The 19,498-nt window shown below is 37.1% G+C and overlaps 1 protein-coding gene across 6 annotated transcripts in view; it reads left to right on the top strand.

Moving 5' to 3' along the window:
• The window catches only part of ASH1L (ASH1 like histone lysine methyltransferase), a 108,170-nt gene that overhangs the window by 14,680 nt on the left and 73,992 nt on the right, over window positions 1–19,498 (top strand). For 5 of the 6 annotated variants that reach the window (XM_016221375.2, XM_016221377.2, XM_016221374.2 and 2 more), the window contains 2 exons: window positions 156–676; window positions 11,707–16,270. In XM_016221375.2, the coding sequence (XP_016076861.2) occupies window positions 257–676; window positions 11,707–16,270 (4,984 nt within the window). In that variant the 5' untranslated portion in view covers window positions 156–256. Of the gene's footprint in view, window positions 1–155; window positions 677–11,706; window positions 16,271–19,287; window positions 19,293–19,498 lie in introns of all 6 variants that reach the window. The other variant, XM_087828264.1, reaches the window with a different exon arrangement.

Here is a 19,498-nt window from a genome sequence, read left to right as displayed (position 1 = left end):
CTAATCATAGCTAAATGAATTTAAATTAATTTTGAACTACATTTTTATTTTAACTGTGATTTTGTGTTCTTTCTGACTTCCTTGTTCCCTTCCCCCATACCCATTTCTCATGTTACTTCTATTCTTACACATTTTTGTTATGGTCTATCCTGCAGAGAAAGAGATGCTGGTTGCAAGTTTTGGAGATTCCTGTTTTTTATGGAACACAGTTCTGTAAAATATTCATAGGATTCCTTGGCAATAACATACACTTGTGATGGACCCTAGAAATACTGCTATGTTAGGATTGGGTTCTGATTCCGAAGGATTTTCAAGAAAGAGTCCCTCTGCCATCAGTACTGGAACACTGGTCAGCAATAGAGAAGTAGAGCTAGAAAACAACACAAAGGAGGAAGAGGGCCTTCGAAAGTGGAGTCGGGAAAGAAACACTGAATCAGGGAAAGATGATGGTTTGACTGATGCACAGCAACAGTTTTCAGTGAAAGAAACAAACTTTTCAGAGGGAAATTTAAAATTGAAAATTGGCCTTCAGGCTAAGAGAACTAAAAAACCTCCAAAGAACTTGGAGAACTATGTATGTCGACCTGCCATAAAAACAACCATCAAGCACCCAAGGAAAGCACTTAAAAGTGCGAAGATGACAGATGAAAAAAATGAACATTGTCCTTCAAAACGAGTAAGTTGAATTCCCAAAAATATGTGGTAACAATATTCAGATTTCTTGATTAATTTTTATCTAACCTACATACATATTTTATGAAGTTTGACTTTAATTTTTATGTTATTTCAAAATAGTCTGTTTTGTAAGCCTGAAATAGACTTTATGGCTTGTCAGATATGTGAATGCTAGTATTACCATGTATGTATTTGTATTTGTAAAACTCTCTCAGATATTTTAAATGGAGTATACCCAGATTCCTGCTTCTAGTGGCATAGTGGAAAGAATACTGGATTTGTTTAGGAAATCCAGACTTTTACCTTCCTTCCTATTTACCAACAATGTGACTACAAATAAATCAACAGAGAAGAAACTGAGGCTCAAAGGTCTTAAATGATAATACACCTACCTTTTAGGATGGTTGTAAGGATCCAGTTCACTAATATATGTTGAGAGCTTTTGTTAAATAAATTGTTTTATACAAGTATTAACTCCTGTTGTTCATCATAACAGAAATTAGTCCAGGTTGCCAGTTCGATTCCCGGTCAGGGCACATGCATGGGTTGTGGGCTTGATCCCTGGTAGGTGGCATGCAGGAGGCAGCCAATCGATGTTTCCCTCTCACACTGATGTTTCTCTCCTCCCTCTCCCTTCCTCTCTCTCTAAAAATCAATTTTAAAACCCCTAAAAAACAAAAGTTTTCCCCTCTTTCTCACCAGCTATCCAAATATAATTGTCTTAACTCTTTTTTACTCTGTCTAGTACAGATACTAGATGTGTTTTCGATAACGTGTGAACTACAAGTTTTAGTTACTCTATACAATATCTAATTTTAGGCTGTAGGCACCATATGTGCCTACACACAGATTTTAGTTGTATACGTAAGTAAAACAATGGATTTAGGCAGAAAGAACTGACATTTTGACTGAAATTTTGGAATATTCCTGACTGTGTGAAATAACTTGATTTTTACTGTTATTTCCTTAACATCAAATTCATATGCTTTCTGCATGTTACCAGAAACCATAATGATGCAGGCTCTTTGTTCTTCAAATTGCTATGGCATCCAGAAATTTTAATAGTTGTCATTCTGCACAAGATCATAGAAATATATTGTGGCTTGGGAACTTTTATTGATAAAATCACCTGTGAATGAGATTATAAATCAGGAATAAATGGGTATTATACCAATTCATGAAAAAAATTAACTGGACAAATCTTAGCTAAGTTGGTTCATCTACCCTGAGCCTTATTTTCCTCATCTGACCTCAAGAATTTTCAGAAGATTGATTGAAAAAAGATTTTTATATAGACCTCTTGACTTAAAACAATGTTATAGTTTATTTGTATAGCTAACTTGTAAAGGGCTCTAGGATGATCGTCTTTAGTCATCTTTATACAGTATTTTAAAAAATACTCAGTACAGCCCCACTGCCGTGGCTTAGCAGTTAAGCATCATCCTATGATCCAGAGATCCTGGTTCAATTCCCAATCAGGGCACATGCCCAGGTTTGCATGCAGGAGGCAGCCAATTTCATCATCGTTGATGTTTCTATCTCTCCCTCTCCCTCCCTGTCTCTGAAATCAATAAAGACATTTAAAAAGAAAAAAATTATGCTAAATTTGTGAGGTTTTGTACTGAAAAGATTTCACCCACATACGAACTAACAATATAAGTTGTTTATATTGCACATACCTTGTTTATAGTAGAATACAACCTGTGGTTTCTGAGGGAAGGTATCTGTATACTTGCAAAACTAGTGAATGATGATGCAGTGAACAGTGTCATACAAATATCTGTTCAAATACTTGCTTTCAATTCCTTTGGGTATATACCTAGGAGTGAAATTGCTGGATCATATGGTAAGTCTGTGTTTAGCTTTTTATTGTTGTTGTTAATCCCTCACCCAAGGTTATTTTTTTCCATTGCCTTTTTCCCCCCTATTGCTTTTCAGAGAGGGAGGGAAGGAGGAAGGGAGGGAGAGAGAAATAGAAACATCATTGTGAGAGAGACGTATCAATTGGTTGCTTTCCGCATGTTCCCCTGGGGACAAGCCTACAACCGAGGTACGTGCCCTTTGCCTGAATCAAATACCCGGGACCCTTCATTCCCCGGGGCCAATGCTCTAACCACTGAGCAACTGGCTAGGGCAGTAAGTAGAATATTTAATTATATCATTAACATTTTGTTCACAGTGGAATGAGATTTAGGAACAAGTTTTCAATAAAATGTTTTCTTGAACATGGAAACTTGGGTAAATCTCAAAAAATTTTGTTACCAACTACTGAAAATGATTGGCAGTCTGTATAAACACTTCAAAAAGTTTATTCGGATTTTGGGCCTCATGAATTATATCCATAAATACCTCTTAAAGCATTTGATGTTTTTGTATTGAGTGAAAACAACTCTTGTTTTGGACATTTGGTTTTCCTTTGACATTTTCTCCTTTTTTTATACTACTCCTTATGTCCAGATCAAAGCTGATTTCTTATGGGTTAAAGATTATTTATTTTAGAATTTCCCTCTTGAAAATTTGAGCTAAGTTAACGTCTTGCTTTTAAGTAATTTTTACACAATGTGAAGAATTCCCAAATAGGAATTTTTCTTGACTCTGAAAGATTAAAGAGAGTAAAATATTTCGCTTAAAAGTTAATATGTTTAATGTTATTTAGCTTAGGGTACTGAAGTTCTAGGAAGATTATGATTATATAAATGCTGTTCTTTATTGTCTTATGATTATTTAAATTTTATTAGCATTTATTTTATTTAATCTTAAAATAATATTCACACTGATTTAGATAACATACTCTTAATATTTATATTGTTGGTCTGTTTTCTTGTTTACTTAACTGTTTGATAGTTCTTGCTTTAGAACATGAAATTAGTAACATTTATGATCATAACTGTTTCAGCATTTCACTTTTGCAATAATACATATACCTCAGCTTATTTATTAAATGTTAATACATTTTGGCCCTAGCCAGTTTGGCTCAGTCGTTAGAATGTTGCCCTGCAGACTAAAGGGCCCCGGGTTCGATTTTGGCCAAGGGCACATACGTTGGCTCCAGGCTCTACCCTCGGCCCCAGTTGGGGTGGGTGAGGGAGGCACCCAGTTGATGTGTCTCTCTCACACTGATGTTTCTCTCTCTCTCTTCCCCTTCCAATCTCTCTGAAAAGCAATGGAAAAAAATATCCTGGGGTGAGATGAGTGAAGGAAGGAAGGAAGGAATGTTAACACATTATGCCCATAAGGAAATTATTCACTCCATGTTTCAGCTAGAGTGCTTACCTTTAATAGAAAGTGAATATGCAAATAATACCATAAATCTGAGTGTCATATCTTGGTTTTATTACTGACAATGTTAAACTGATTATAATTTGTAGTAATCTATTCTATCATGTTGATTACTCACAGGTTTTGTGATACCAGAAATGGAAGTAAACATTTAGTTGTTTGGCTTTCCTGAGACTAAGCCAAACTTGGCAAAAATCTACCTCTAAGTACTTATAATATCTTTTAAAAGGAGTTATTTAAAAATATTTTTGTAGCTTTAACCTTTTCCTGTCTCCCTGTTTGTACCTTGCTCTTTAATTATATTCTGTGAATATATTTATAGAGGTATCATTTACTTATTCTCCTGTACTACTTGGCACTCGTCCTAATAATGGCAAAATACAGAGTGTCCCTCAAAAATGTATACACCTTTGAATGATTATAAAGTCAGTGTTTATTAACGTAAGTTCATTTTCAAAATTTAAAAGAATCTACAGAAATGAGTAATTTTTTTTTTTGTCAACACCTGTTTTCAAACTGGTGAGTCTTCTGGTCCAGGCACTGCTAATAACACAAAGCAGCGGAATTGCAAACATCAAGAATCATTTTGTTCAGTATTTGTGCGCCCCCAATTCATCAACTGTTGTTTGTTTTGTAACGTAAACTTTATCTTTTATGTATCCCCATAAAAAAGAATAGTGGATAAAGCTTAGTCTGGCTTTGCCCATTATTTCAAATGAGTTAAACCTGAAAAGGAGTGAAAATTAAGTGAGTTATCAGCTGGTTAAAGTGTATATACATTTGGGGGGGCACTCTGTATCCCAAAAAAATGAATACAGAATTTGAATAATTATAAAGGCAATGTTCGTACTTCAACTGCATTTTCAAACTTCCAGTAGTATTTTAGGATGAACTTCCTTTGTTCAAAGCTTAGTCTGGCAGAAAAGAAAGAAACAGCAATTGAGCTATCAGCTATTAAAGTGTGTATACATGTTTTGGAGATACCCTGTGTGAAATCCCTAATTTGAACATATGTTTCTTCCCTTAGTGTAGTGAGTTTGAACATTTTTTTCCTTTTTTTCTTTTTCTATTTAATTCTCTGCTTTGAATGGTCTGTGCATATCTTTGTTCATATTTATTTTGAGTTCATTGGCTTTTTTCTTTTTGTTATTTTAAAAAGCGACATCTCAGTCTTTTCATATATATAATTTCTTTTTACCTTTTTCCCAGAAAAAAATTGTTCTATCCAGAGAATTTACAATTTACCTACATTTTATTTTAAGCCCACTCAAGGTAGGGAGTTGGAACTGTTTTTTTTTAGGGTCTGTACCCTCAGTTAAACACCTCTTAGAGAAGCTCAGAATAAAAAATAAATAAAAGAGTTACCATGAGCAGCAGCAATCAGCACACACAATTAACAGCAGGATTAGGTTCTAGAAGAACTTTAGATAATCAGTTGTATAAAGAATATTAAGTAACTGCATTAGAAATGATTATAAGACTTAAAGGAGTAATAAGCAAGGGATAACAATTAGCCTTTTAAAAATGACCAAATTTTCAAAAGAAGCTAATGAAATATATTTTCTCTATGAAAATTATATTTTCTTGATGAAAAATGCATTTGTTGACATTTACCTAGAATGTAGCGGAGCCAGAGATATCAAATATGGTAGAAAGAATAAGAGAAGATAAAAGATGGTACTAGGAAATCCAGTATATTATTATTGGCATCCTGTAGAAAAATTGAAGAGATGTAATATTTGAAGGATAATTTTCTAGAATTGATTAGTATTGATTAATTCTGAGAAGTATTGATAAAGCTATGTCTTTACTGAGATACATTTTAGTGAATCTGTAGAATATCAAAGACAGGAAATCTAAAAGAAACAATACGGATTAGACAAAGGAATGCCAGTTAAACAAAATCAGGCCTTTAAGTATCAACTAAAGAAAGTTAGGAAATAAAAGAATTAACTGTCAGTTCAAAACAGAGCTTTCCTAACTGACATGTTTAGCCGAATAGATTGCAGATGTAGCAAGGATACTGCTTCCAGATATTTTGCTGGGAATTAACAAAAATTTAAAGTCACCTTCACAAAAAGGATGAAGAATGAAACAGTAATAAGAGAACACAGAAAACAGATGAGATATCTAAAGGCCCCCTAGGAGACAAGGAGAAGAATAAAATTAGTTATATGAAAGTGAAATTAGCACATGTGAAAACTGTGGAAAAGAAAGAACAAAATGGAAGTGAACAAAGTTCAAAAGGATGGAGAGGTGTGATATATATGGGAAAGGGGGGGAAGAAGTACAACATATGCGTAATTGGTATCTTCAAAGATGAAGGTACGAATTTTGATTTAGATTAATTTTTAACAGCATAAGGACATTTTTAGAAACAATAGAAAATTTCAATATATATAGAGTAAAAGTACTTGTTAGATTTCATATAAAGTTGATATAGGATGTTTGTCATGGAAACAATAGTTGCGTTATTAGACTTTATCAGGATAAACCATGAAATGATTCGGTAAATTCCATTAGAACCTGGGTAGCTGTCTAGGAGATATTATACATAGACAAATACACATATGCATTAAACTTCAGGAGTGTGTGGCTTTTCATTTCTTTTTTCACTGCTGTATTTCCTTTGAAAATTTAAAAGATGCCGTCGTTTTCCACATTTAAAAACTATGATTCCACTTTCTCTTCTAGCTCTGATTCCCATTTCTGTTTCCCTGCTGTTCTTTACATGGTTTTAGATTTCCCTCTGCCCATTCTCTTTTAAACACATTCCAAATCAGGTTTTTGCTCTTGCACTTTACAGAAACTACTGTTACATGGTTACCAATGCTTAAGTCCAACATACAAATATATGCTCTCATTTTTTTTTGATCTGTCAATCGACACTCTTGGAAGTATGTCTATCCTTCACTTAAGTTTCAAGGTATCACACACTCATTCACTGTATGTTTTATTTTACTTTTCCTTGTTAACCCTCTGATTCCGCAGTCTTTGCTGGTTCTTCTTCATCTTCCTGATCTTTTTTTTTAATGTTGCAGTGCCCTTCAAAGTTAGTCTTTAGTCTTGTACTCTTTTGTGTTCACCCTCACCTGATTGTATCAACCAGTCTCAAGGTTTAAAATGTCTGTATGCTGTTGTCTTCCTAATTTGAATCTTCCTGTTCAGACTTCCTTTATTTGGATGATTAGAAGGCATTTCAGACAGAATCTGTCTAAAACTGAGCTTCTGATAGTCATTTTTAATCTTCCTCCTACCACAGTCTCTGTTATGTTCTAATCACTTGCACTGTTTTTACCGTAGTCCAAGTCACCATCATCTCTTGTCAAGATTACTGTAGCTTGCTAACAAGACTTTATTCTATTACCTTTGAATCCCTATAGCTTTATGAAGTGAGCAGCTAGAGGTGTTGCGGGTGGAAATAGGGCTGTTCTGCGGAGTCACGAGAAAAGCATTTAGGACCCACACATAGGAGGATGAAGTGTAGTGGTAAGATTTATTGAAGCAAAAATAAAGACTGTCCCCAGTTGCCGGGTGTCTTATCCAAAACCATATGGCTAAGCTCCTTCTAGCTGTGGGGGAAGCCCCGGAGGACCAGGGCCCAGAAATTCTGTGCCATTGTCCTCGCATCAGCAGGGTACCCGTAGTGCAGCTCAGTACATTCCAAACTTTAGTCCAGCTCAGTCTCTGTCTCCATCCAACCAGTTTAGTCTCTGTGCCTGGCTGTGCTCTGCTGCGGCGCCCAGGTCCATGCTTGGAGTTATGCTGCTGCCAGACCCACTCGGCTCCTATGGGGAGAGAGTGAACAAACCAGTGGGTGAACATGTGCTACCCAGACAACCTTTGTTAAGCCTTGATTATATTACTCAGGTTTGGGGGAGAGCAAGCTTCCTTTCAAACTAACTAATCTAGTTCCTAATCCTTCTGTGAGCTTGTGCTGTACCTCCAGCTAATCAATTTGGTCTTTTTCTCAGGTTTTCCAGACTAGACTCCACCCCTTTATGTTGCCATTTTGGCTCCTACTGTGCATGCCCCAAAGTTTTGGTGCTTCATCTGGTTTCTACTGCATGTGTGCTTACCTCCCCGTGCGCCATCTTGGCTCCTACTGTGCGTACACCTAGCAAAGGAATTTCCCCTGCTGTTTTTATTCTTCCCTCAGTAATCCCGGCTCATCACCCTTAGCTGATTCTTCTTGCCCGGTTTGGAGATTAAGTCACCTCAGCAGAGGATGCAGCTGTCCCCTGGGAAGCCTGTGAAATCTGTGGCTTCCTAGTGAATCAGGCTTAGTGTCGGATTCATTTCCCTAGTTTATTGGCCTTAATGTCTGATTCCATTTGCTCCCTTCCTTTGTTAATAACTAGCTACTTACCTACCTAACAGAGGGAGGGACTGTTTAAGGATGCAAGTGAAATTATGTCACTCTTCTTAAAAACTTTTAGTGCTTCCCCATTTCATTCAGAGTAAAAGCACAAGCCATTATAATGGCCTAAAGACCCTCCATGATCTAACTAGCCCTCTCTGATTACATATTGTTATGTTAGTCTCCCCAGTCAAGTGCTTAAGTTCTGCTACAGTAGCATTATTGATGTTTCTATTAACTTCCTCACTTGCCTTTGCTGATCGGTGAGGCCTAGCCCAGTCACTGAATTCAAGTTTTACATTCTCTCTTTTAACACTCTCAATTGCCTCCTGTTTTTCTCATAGCAATTATCACCTTCTAACAAAAAATATTTTTTAAATTTACTGTTTTTCTTTATTGTGTTTCTCTCCCTCTAAAATGTAAGCTTCGTGAGAACAGAGATTTTTGTCCTTATTTTTCTTGGTTGTATTTCCAGCAATGAGTAGTCGCCCAATACTTGTTGAATGAAGAATTAGGTCACACACCTTTTCTGCATAAAACGTTCCAACAGCTTCCCCTCTCTTAGACTAAAAAACATCTCTTCCCCTACCTCTTGTCTGACTACTCTTCCCTTGATTACTCTAGCAAACCTGGAATCCTCGAATATGCTAGATAAGCTCCTGCCTGAGAGCCTTTGGTCTTTCTGTTTCCTGTGTTTGGTATTGTTCTTTTCTCAGTAGCTACTTAGATCCCTCTTTTACCTCCTTTGGATTTCTCTGTAAATGTAATCTTTTGGCAACCTATTCTAAAATTGCAAATCCTTTTTAACCCTAGTCTTCCGCCGCCCCCCCCCCCCCCATTTATTGACCTCAAATAAATACAAAGTATTCTGGGTTCCATGTGCAACATGGTCAGAAAGAGCTCCTATCCAGCCATTGGAAAATACTATAAATTATATTTAAGGCTTCTTTTATTCAGTCAGAGCCAAAACCATCTGATTAGTTCTCTACCAACCCTAGTTTTTGTCTCTCCTTTTTTCATGCTCTGACTTTCTTCATAGCATATTTCACTTATCTTTTAATACCTCTACCCCTCTCATGCATTAGAATGAAATCTTCATGGTGAAAGGGATTTTTTTCCACTGCTGTTATTCTTAGCACTTAAATAGTAGGTGCTTAATACCTATTTGCTGAAAAAATGAATTCCTGATAGAGGAAGAATTTAAGATTATGAAGTAAATAAAATTAGGCCCTGGCTGAGTGGCTCAGTTGAATGGAGAGTCATTCCATATACCTAAAAAGGTTGTGGGTTTGATTTCTGGTCAGGGCACATACCTAGGTTGCAGGTTTGATCCCTGCTTGGGGCACGTATTGGAAGCAACTGATCAATGTTTCTCTCTTACATTTATGGTTCTCCCTCTCTCTCTGTGTCCTTTTCTCTCTAAAAATCAATAAAATATATCCTCGAGTGAGGACTAAAAAATAATAATTAAAATTAAATCAGTAGTGTTCTTTTCTTTTTAAATTTTAAATATATCTTTATTGATTTCAGAGAGAGGAAAGGAGAGGGAGAGAAAGAGAGAAACATCAGTGATGAGAGAGTCATTGATCGAGCCCACAACACGGGCATGTGCCCTGACCGGGAATCGAACCCCGATCGCCTGGATCCTAGGTCGACGCTCAACCGCTGAGCCACGCCCGGCCGGGCAGTAGTGTTCTTGAATATCATCAGTTTATAGAGCTAGAAAATATAACCAAAAAATTTATTCACAAAAGTAACAACAGTATTTATGAGATATTTAGAAATAAACTTGACTGCAAATATTTAGGATCTATATGAATAAAATTACAAATATCCAATAACACCAAAAAGCTTGACTAAGTAAATAAATTTACTTTGTTATTGTGAGCTAAAGTTGATGTTGAGATTTTTTTTCCCCTATATTAATAATACAAAGTTAAAACCATTTAGAGTTTTTTTAAAAAAAACTTTCAGATGGAGCTCAAAGTCATCTGGAAGTATACATATGCAAAAATAACTAGGGAGCCTTATAAAATTATTGGTGATGGTTGTGCTACCATTGTTAGCTAGGTAGTGAATAGGAAAAGAGCAAAGGGGAGGCCAGACATTATAAGCATAGTCAGCTGGGCAGCTTCACCAGGAAATTACAGCTTCATAAATCACCAGTTCATTCCCTACAGATCACTGGGGGAAGGGATCGAACAAAGGGGAAGATGGGCACATGCACAGTGAAGTTGGGGTGCCACAGGGAAGGTGCTTGCTTGTCGTTCTAGCCCGGGGAACAATGGATTGGCTAGAGAGTTGACCCCATTGGAAGCACAGGAAATCTTGGAATGTTAAAATCCCCAGACAAAGGAGCTTTCTTGTTCTCTGGCTCTTGTTCATGCTTGCTCTTCTGCTCTTGTTCTCTTGATCCGTGACCCACACTCACGTGGCCCACATATACTCACCTGGTCTCTCTCCATAGCCATGTGGCCTTAAAGCAGCTGCATGGCCCATAGTCATGCAGACTCCATATGTAGGATGCTGGACTGGACTGGCTTTAATATGGAACAGAAACTATGGGCAGTGGCCTTTATTCTGGCCCTGCTGAAGACAAGATTGGACTTCTTCCATGGTGAGACACACAGAGATGGGACCTTGGAGGGGAACCCCCTTAATTATACATCATCAATAAAGCTTTCCATGAAACCCCATCCTCCCGTGGGGGTCTGAGGAAATTATTTTCCTTGTGGCACCCCAAGAACTCTACTTCCACCAATAATAGTTGCACAGCTCTGTGAATATACTAAAAATTACTTAATTTGTGCTTTAAAAGGGTAAATTTTATGCTATGTGAATTGTATCTCAGTAATGTTCTTCTAAATAAAATAACCAAGGGAAAAAATTAGTCTTTTCAAGTATGAAACATTATAAGGTTCAAGCATCATATGTTCCTTTTTTCCCCATGTGTCTGTCCATGTATCATGTATCTGAAGAGACTATCATTTCTCCATTGTATATCCTGCCTCCTTTGTTGTAGATTAATTGACCATCTACATGTGGATTCGTTTCTGGGCTCTGTATTCTGTTTAATTGATTTATGTGTCTGTTTTTGTGCAAGTACCATACTTTTTTATTATTGTTAGGTTTGTAATATTAGTTTGAAATCAGGGAGTGTGATATCTTCAACTTTGTTCTTTTTTCTCAAGAGTGCTTTGGCTACTCGTGGTCTTTTGTGACTCTATATAAATTTTAGGATTACTTATTCTAGTTCAGTTAGATTTTCTTTAAAAGGACTATTGCCTGTCTTATATCTGACATGTGATCAATAAGTTTGTTTGATTATAATACTAAGTTGAAGTGATAGAAAGTTTGTCCTCTCTGAAACCTTTTTCTTGTTCAAATTTTAGGACCCTTCAAAGTTGTACAAGAAATCAGGTGATGTTTCAGCCATTCAATGCCAATCTGAAGAAAGCATCCATCTTCATTCACAGGGAGAAAACAATTCTTTGTCTAAGAAGCTTTCTCCAGTACACTCAGAAATGACAGATTACATTAATGCAACATCATCTACTCTTGTTGGTAGCCGGGATCCTGACTTAAAGAACAAAACATTACTTAACGGAGGAACAAGTGTAACAGAAAAGTTGGCACAGCTTATTGCAACTTGTCCCCCCTCCAAGTCTTCCAAGACAAAACCGAAGAAGTTAGCAACTGGTACTACTATTTCAGGATTGGTTAGCAAGGATTTGATCAGGAAAGCAAGTGTTGGCTCTGTAGCTGGCATAATACATAAGGACTTAATAAAAAAACCAGCTATCAGCACGGCAGTTGGATTGGTAACTAAAGATTCTGGGAAAAAGCCAGTGTTTAATGCAACAGTAGGATTGGTCAATAAGGACTCTGTGAAAAAACTAGGAACTGGCACTACAGCGGTATTCATTAATAAAGACTTAGGCAAAAAGCCAGGGACTATCACTACAGTAGGACTGCTGAGCAAGGATTCAGGAAAGAAGCTAGGAATTGGTATTGTTCCAGGTTTAGTGAATAAGGAATCTGGAAAGAAGTTAGGATTTGGCACTGTGGTTGGACTGGTTAATAAAGACTTGGGAAAGAAGTTGGGTTCTACTGTTGGCCTAGTGGCCAAGGACTGTGCAAAGAAGATTGTAGCAAATTCAACAATGGGATTAGTTAATAAGGACATTGGAAAGAAACTAGTGAGTTGTCCTATGGCAGGACTAGTCAGTAAAGATGCCCTAAACCTTAAAGCTGAAGCATTGCTCTCCACTCAGGAATCACTTAAGGCTTCTTGTAGTACAAACATCAAGAGTCATGAAAGTCAGGAACTTTCTGAATCCCTGAAAGACAGTGCCACCAGCAAAACTTTTGAGAAGAATGTTATAAGACAAAGTAAAGAAAGCATATTGGAAAAGTTCTCAGTTCGAAAAGAAATCATGAATTTGGAGAAAGAAATGTTTAATGAAGGAACATGCATTCAGCAAGATAGTTTCTCATCCAGTGAAAGGGGGTCATATGAAACCTCAAAGCATGAAAAGCAACCTCCCGTATATTGCACTTCTCCAGACTTTCAAATGGGAGGTGCTTCTGATGCATCTACAGCTAAATCCCCTTTTAGTGCAGTAGGAGAAAGCACTCTCCCTTCCCCGTCACCTACTGTATCTGTTAATCCTTTAACCAGAAGTCCCCCTGAAACTTCACTACATTTGGCTCCTAATTCATTACTTTTAAGTCCTTCCACAGAACTAATGGAAGAAATTTCTGAATCTGGTGGAAAGAACCAATTTACTTCTGAAAGTACCCACTTGAACGTTGGTCACAGGTCTGTGGGTCATAGCATGAATATTGAATGTAAAGGGATTGATAAAGAGCTAAATGATTCAAAAACTACACATATAGATATTCCAAGAATAAGCTCTTCTCTGGGAAAAAAGCCAAGTTTGACTTCTGAATCCAGTATTCATACAATTACCCCTTCAATTGTTAACTTCACTAGTTTATTTAGTAACAAGCCCTTTCTAAAACTTGGTGCAGTAACTGCCTCTGACAAACACTGCCAAGTTGCTGACAGCCTAAGCACTAGTTTGCAGTCCAAACCATTAAAAAAAAGGAAAGGAAGAAAACCTCGGTGGACTAAAGTGGTGGCAAGAAGCACATGCCGGTCCCCAAAAGGGCTAGAATTAGAAAGAGCAGAGCTTTTTAAAAATGTTTCATGTAGCTCACTATCAAATAGTAATTCTGAGCCAGCCAAGTTTATGAAAAGTATTGGACCATCTTCATTTGTAGATCATGATTTCCTGAAACGCCGATTGCCAAAGTTGAGCAAATCTACAACTCCATCTCTTGCTCTCTTAACTGACAGTGAAAAACCATCTCATAAGTCTTTTGCTACTCACAAACTATCCTCCAGTATGTGTGTCTCTAGTGACCTTTTGTCTGATATTTATAAGCCCAAAAGAGGAAGACCTAAATCTAAAGAGATGCCTCAACTGGAAGGTCCACCTAAGAGGACTTTAAAAATCCCTGCCTCTAAAGTTTTTTCTTTGCAGTCTAAGGAAGAACAAGAACCCCCAATTTTACAACCAGAAATTGAAATTCCTTCCTTCAAACAAAGTCTGTCTGTGTCTCCTTTCCCGAAAAAGAGAGGCAGACCTAAGAGGCAAATGAGGTCACCAGTCAAAATGAAGCCACCTGTACTATCAGTGGCTCCATTTGTTGCCACTGAAAGTCCAAGCAAACTAGAGTCTGAAAGTGACAACCATAGAAGTAGCAGTGATTTCTTTGAGAGTGAGGATCAACTTCAGGATCCAGATGACCTAGATGACAGTCATAGGCCAACTGTCTGTGGTATGAATGACCTTGAGATGGAACCAGATAAAACAATTATCAAGAGAAACAATGGACAATTAATGAAAACAATTATCCGCAAAATAAATAAAATGAAGACTTTAAAAAGAAAGAAACTGTTGAATCAGATTCTTTCAAGCTCCGTAGAATCAAGTAATAAAGGGAAAGTGCAATCCAAAATCCATAATACAGTGTCAAGTCTTGCTGCCACATTTGGTTCTAAATTGGGCCAACAGATAAATGTCAGCAAGAAAGGAACCATTTACATAGGAAAGAGGAGGGGTCGAAAACCAAAAACTGTCTTAAATGGCATTCTTTCTGGTAGCCCTACCAGCCTTGCTGTTCTTGAGCAAACAGCTCAGCAGGCAGCTGGATCAGCATTAGGACAGATCCTTCCCCCTTTACTGCCTTCATCTGCTAGTAGTTCTGAGATTCTTCCATCACCTATTTGCTCTCAGTCTTCTGGTACTAGTGGAGGTCAGAGCCCTGTAAGTAGTGATGCAGGCTTTGTTGAACCCAGTTCAGTGCCATATTTGCATTTACACTCCAGACAGGGCAGTATGATTCAGACTCTTGCAATGAAGAAAGCCTCAAAGGGAAGGAGGCGATTATCTCCTCCTACTTTGTTGCCCAATTCTCCTTCACATTTGAGTGAACTCACATCTCTGAAAGAAGCTACTCCTTCTCCCATTAGTGAGTCTCATAGTGATGAGACCATTCCCAGTGATAGTGGAATTGGAACAGATAATAACAGCACATCAGACAGGGCAGAGAAATTTTGTGGGCAGAAAAAGAGGAGGCATTCCTTTGAGCATGTTTCTCTGATTCCCCCTGAAACCTCTACAGTTCTGAGCAGTCTTAAAGAAAAACATAAACATAAATGTAAGCGCAGGAATCATGATTACCTCAGCTACGACAAGTTGAAAAGGCAGAAACGAAAACGGAAAAAGAAATATCCCCAACTCCGAAATAGACAGGATCCAGACTTTATTGCAGATCTGGAGGAATTAATAAGTCGTCTAAGTGAAATTCGAATCACCCATCGAAGTCATCATTTTATCCCCCGAGACCTCCTGCCAACTATTTTTCGAATCAACTTTAATAGTTTTTATACACATCCTTCTTTCCCGTTAGATCCTTTGCACTACATTCGAAAACCTGACTTAAAAAAGAAGAGAGGGAGACCCCCTAAGATGAGAGAGGCAATGGCTGAAATGCCTTTTATGCATAGCCTTAGTTTTCCTCTTTCTAGTACTGGATTCTATCCCTCTTATGGCATGCCTTACTCTCCCTCACCCCTTACAGCTGCTCCCATAGGACTAGGTTACTATGGAAGGTATCCCCCCACTCTTTATCCACCTCCTCCATCTCCTTCTTTCACCACTCCACTCCCACCTCCTTCCTATATGCATGCTGGTCATTTACTACTCAATCCCACCAAATACCATAAGAAAAAGCATAAGCTGCTTCGACAGGAGGCCTTTCTTACAACCAGCAGGACTCCCCTTCTTTCCATGAGTACCTACCCTAGTGTCCCTCCTGAGATGGCCTATGGTTGGATGGTTGAGCACAAACACAGGCACCGCCACAAACACAGAGAACACCGTTCTGAGCAACCCCAGGTTTCCATGGACACTGGGTCTTCCAGATCCGTCCTGGAGACTTTGAAGCGCTATCGATTTGGAAAGGATACTGTTGGAGAACGATATAAACATAAGGAAAAGCACCGGTGTCATATGTCCTGCCCTCATCTTTCTCCTTCAAAAAGCTTAATAAACAGGGAAGAACAGTGGATCCACCGAGAGCCTTCAGAATCTAGTCCATTGGCCTTGGGATTGCAGACACCTTTACAGATTGACTGTTCAGAAAGTTCTCCCAGTTTATCCCTTGGAGGATTCACTCCCAACTCTGATCCAGCCAGCAGTGATGAACATACAAACCTTTTCACGAGTGCAATAGGCAGCTGCAGAGTTTCCAACCCTAACTCCAGTGGCCGGAAGAAATTAACTGACAGCCCTGGACTGTTTTCTGCACAGGACACTTCACTAAATCGGCCTCACAGAAAGGAGCCACTGCCTTCCAGTGAAAGGGCAATACAGACCTTGACAGGTAAGAGGGTCATTTTGTTGCCTGTTAACTTGTGTTAGAGGAATAGATTATTAATTTTTAAAGAGAGAAAGAGAAACACCAATGTGAGAGCGATACATCAACTGGCTACCTTCTGCATGCGCCGTAACTAGGGTTTGAGCCTGCAACCCAGGCATGTGCCCTGATCGAGAATCAAACCGTTCACCCTTTGGTGCATGGGATGACCCTCAACCAACTGAGCTGCACCAGCCAGGGCCATGTACATGAACTTTTAATAGATCTACTGGTTTTTGTTTCTATAAATGTATTTTGAAATGCTATCTTCAAAGTTCTGTTTTTCTTTTTTAAAAAATTTTTTTTTATTGACTTAGAAAAGGAGAGAGAAATACCAATCGGTTGCTTCCTATATGCACTCCATCCAGAGATCAAACCCACAACCTGGGCATGTACCCTGACCAGGAATCAAACCAGTGACCCTTTGTTGCATGGGACAATGCTCAACCAACTGAGCCACACTGGCTAAGGCGAAGTTCTCATTTTTAATAGCTGTAAGAAACAAGATAAGGCTTGTCTTTGCATTAATTTTGAGTTTTGAGAAGAGAGATCATTATCAAAACAAGAAATAATCATCTTTTGGAAACCAAGAAAAATGATATATTTTTCTTATGCAAGTAGGCTATTACAGAGTTTCTTTAGTGAGAAATGGTTCACAGATATCTGTTAGTAGCTATGCAGAATATTTTGTATACACTAATCCAATAATTATAAATGCTTCTGTGTTATAGGAAGAGTATTTATTCTTTATGTCTCAATAAAAATCTAAGCATTCAAATAATTGATAACTCAAATTATCAACTTCATAAAATTTAAATATTCAGAGGAACTTCATTTTGCAGAGTACCTTTAAGTATCTATGCAAACAGCTTCAAATGGATATAAAATGACATGAAACAAATTTAAATAATGCATTTGTAATGTCTAGAATGTATCTTTTAAGAATTGAAAAGATAGAAATTAAGAAAGAGGAATTATTGCCTGTTTATATGGAACAGCCATTTTCAACCTTTTTCATCTTATGGCACACATAAAAATACTGTATTTTGCCAGTCTGACCAAAAAAAATAGGTATAATTTTTATTCATTCACACTGGATGGCTATTATTGTGTTGGGTAAAAAGTCAGTGCCTCTGACTAAATAATCAGGTATTGCATGTTTTAAAAATTCTTGCGGCACACCAGTGTGCCTCTTGCAGCACATAAGTTGAAAATCGTAGATATCTAACTCAGGAGGTTTTTTTTAATCAAAGATTTCAACCCTGAGTGTTTGTAAATAACTCTAGGAAGTCCATGAGAACCTCTGATGTAAGTAAAGTGTGTATTGTTTCAGGAGAAAATCCATACATTTCATCAAATTCTCCAAGTAAACTTTTTAAGCTTCAATATCACTTCCTATAAAATGGGATTAGTATGGTTATTATAAGGAGTGTTTTTCAAAGTGACTTACACATAGTAAGCACACAGATATTAATTAGTATTATTCACCCAAAAGATTAAAAACTTGTGCATTTCAGGAAATGATAAAGCCCTCAAAAACAAGTTTTTGTTCCTGATTTTCATTATTCATGAACTTTTGAAAAATAAACGCTGCCTTGGTAGAAAAGCTGAGTATTCTTTAGTTTTTAACAGTGTAATAAAGAGAGAAAAAATCTTAAACTTTAATTGGGTTCATTCAACAAAAATGTTTTTTACATCTTTAAAGTTTGTTTAATGATAGAGAGCTAGGCAATCTGAGACCTTTTAGTAAAGTATTTAATTATAATACTCTTGGAGAAGGTAAGATGTGTACTGCTAAACTTACTAGATTTTGTTTATTTTTAAATTTTATTTTTAATTACAGTTGACATACAGTATTGTATTAGTTTCAGGTGTACAACATAGTGATTCAACATTTACATACCTTACAAAGTCATCACCACAATGAGTCTAGTAATCATCTCAGTGAATTTTTGACAAATATTTAATCAACAGTTTTTGAATATTTACTATCTGCTAGACATTCTACTTTGTAGGTACTTGTGATATAATAGGTTTATTGTTCTCATGGAACTTATAGTGGAGGAGATGGGTAATAAACAAAATAATTACACATTAAATGTCATTAAAATTTTTATAAGCGGTGTGTGTGTGTATATGTATGTTTATTTATTTATTTATTTATTTATTTATTTATTTATTTATTATTTATTTTTAAAGTACAGGGTTCTATGAGAGCATGAAATGGGGTCCTAACTCAGCAAGGCTGCCCTGAAAAGGGGACCTAAACTGTTACCTGAAGGATGAGCAGCAGTAAATAGAATTCCACTTATTTATTTTCATTCATTGACTCATTTATTTATTTATTGAATCTCAAAACATCTAGCATTCTTCTAATCACTGGCATATAGAAAAGAGAATAGACATGATATCTGGCCTCATTAACTTTCAGCTTAGTGAAGAAAGATAACACAGTGGTAAGCATGTAAATAATGGCATAATTGAGAAAAATACTGTTAAGTTACTATAACATTGTTAGGGTGAATAATTGGGGTGAAAATGGTATCTATTTAGATAAGAATTATTAGCTATTGCTTGAGATAAAAAGTTGAAACTTGAAAGATGAGAAGCCACCATTGTGGTAGAAGAGGGACTACAAAGAAAAAGATGGTGAGAGAGTTGTGGTGAAAGAAAGAAACCAGAAACCATATGTTAAAGATTTTGGATTTTTATACTAACAGCAAGAGGCAGAGGAATATTGATTTTAAAGATCATTCTGGCTCATGTGCGAACATTGAATTGTAGAGGATAAAAATAGTTACAGCAGGCAACTGCAGTAGTCTAGATGAAATGATGTTACTTAGATGAGGGCAGACTCTATGTGGACATTTGAGAGATTGTGGTGCTTTGCCTTAATACAGAGAAGACAGGAAGAGCAGATTTAGGGAGAGCACAGTTTGCTTTTTAGTTTGTATAAACTTTGTGATGCCTTTAGAACATTCAAGTGAAGGTGTCGAGCAGGCAGTTGGGTATCTAGTTCTGGAGCTCAATAGAGATGTTTGGGCTGGAGATATGGGCATTTCACTATGAGTTTTTAAAAAACTTGTTTGGCAGAATCATTCACTAAAAATTAAATGGCTTCTGAGAAAGATAGAGTTGGGAGGAGATTCTCAAAACCTATGCAACTTTGTAACCAGAGCACCAAGAAAAAGAATA

The sequence above is a fragment of the Miniopterus natalensis genome, chromosome 19 (assembly GCF_054644295.1).
Source record: "Miniopterus natalensis isolate mMinNat1 chromosome 19, mMinNat1.hap1, whole genome shotgun sequence".
NCBI classification, from domain to species: domain Eukaryota; kingdom Metazoa; phylum Chordata; class Mammalia; order Chiroptera; family Miniopteridae; genus Miniopterus; species Miniopterus natalensis.
This window is presented reverse-complemented; position numbering and strand designations above follow the sequence as displayed.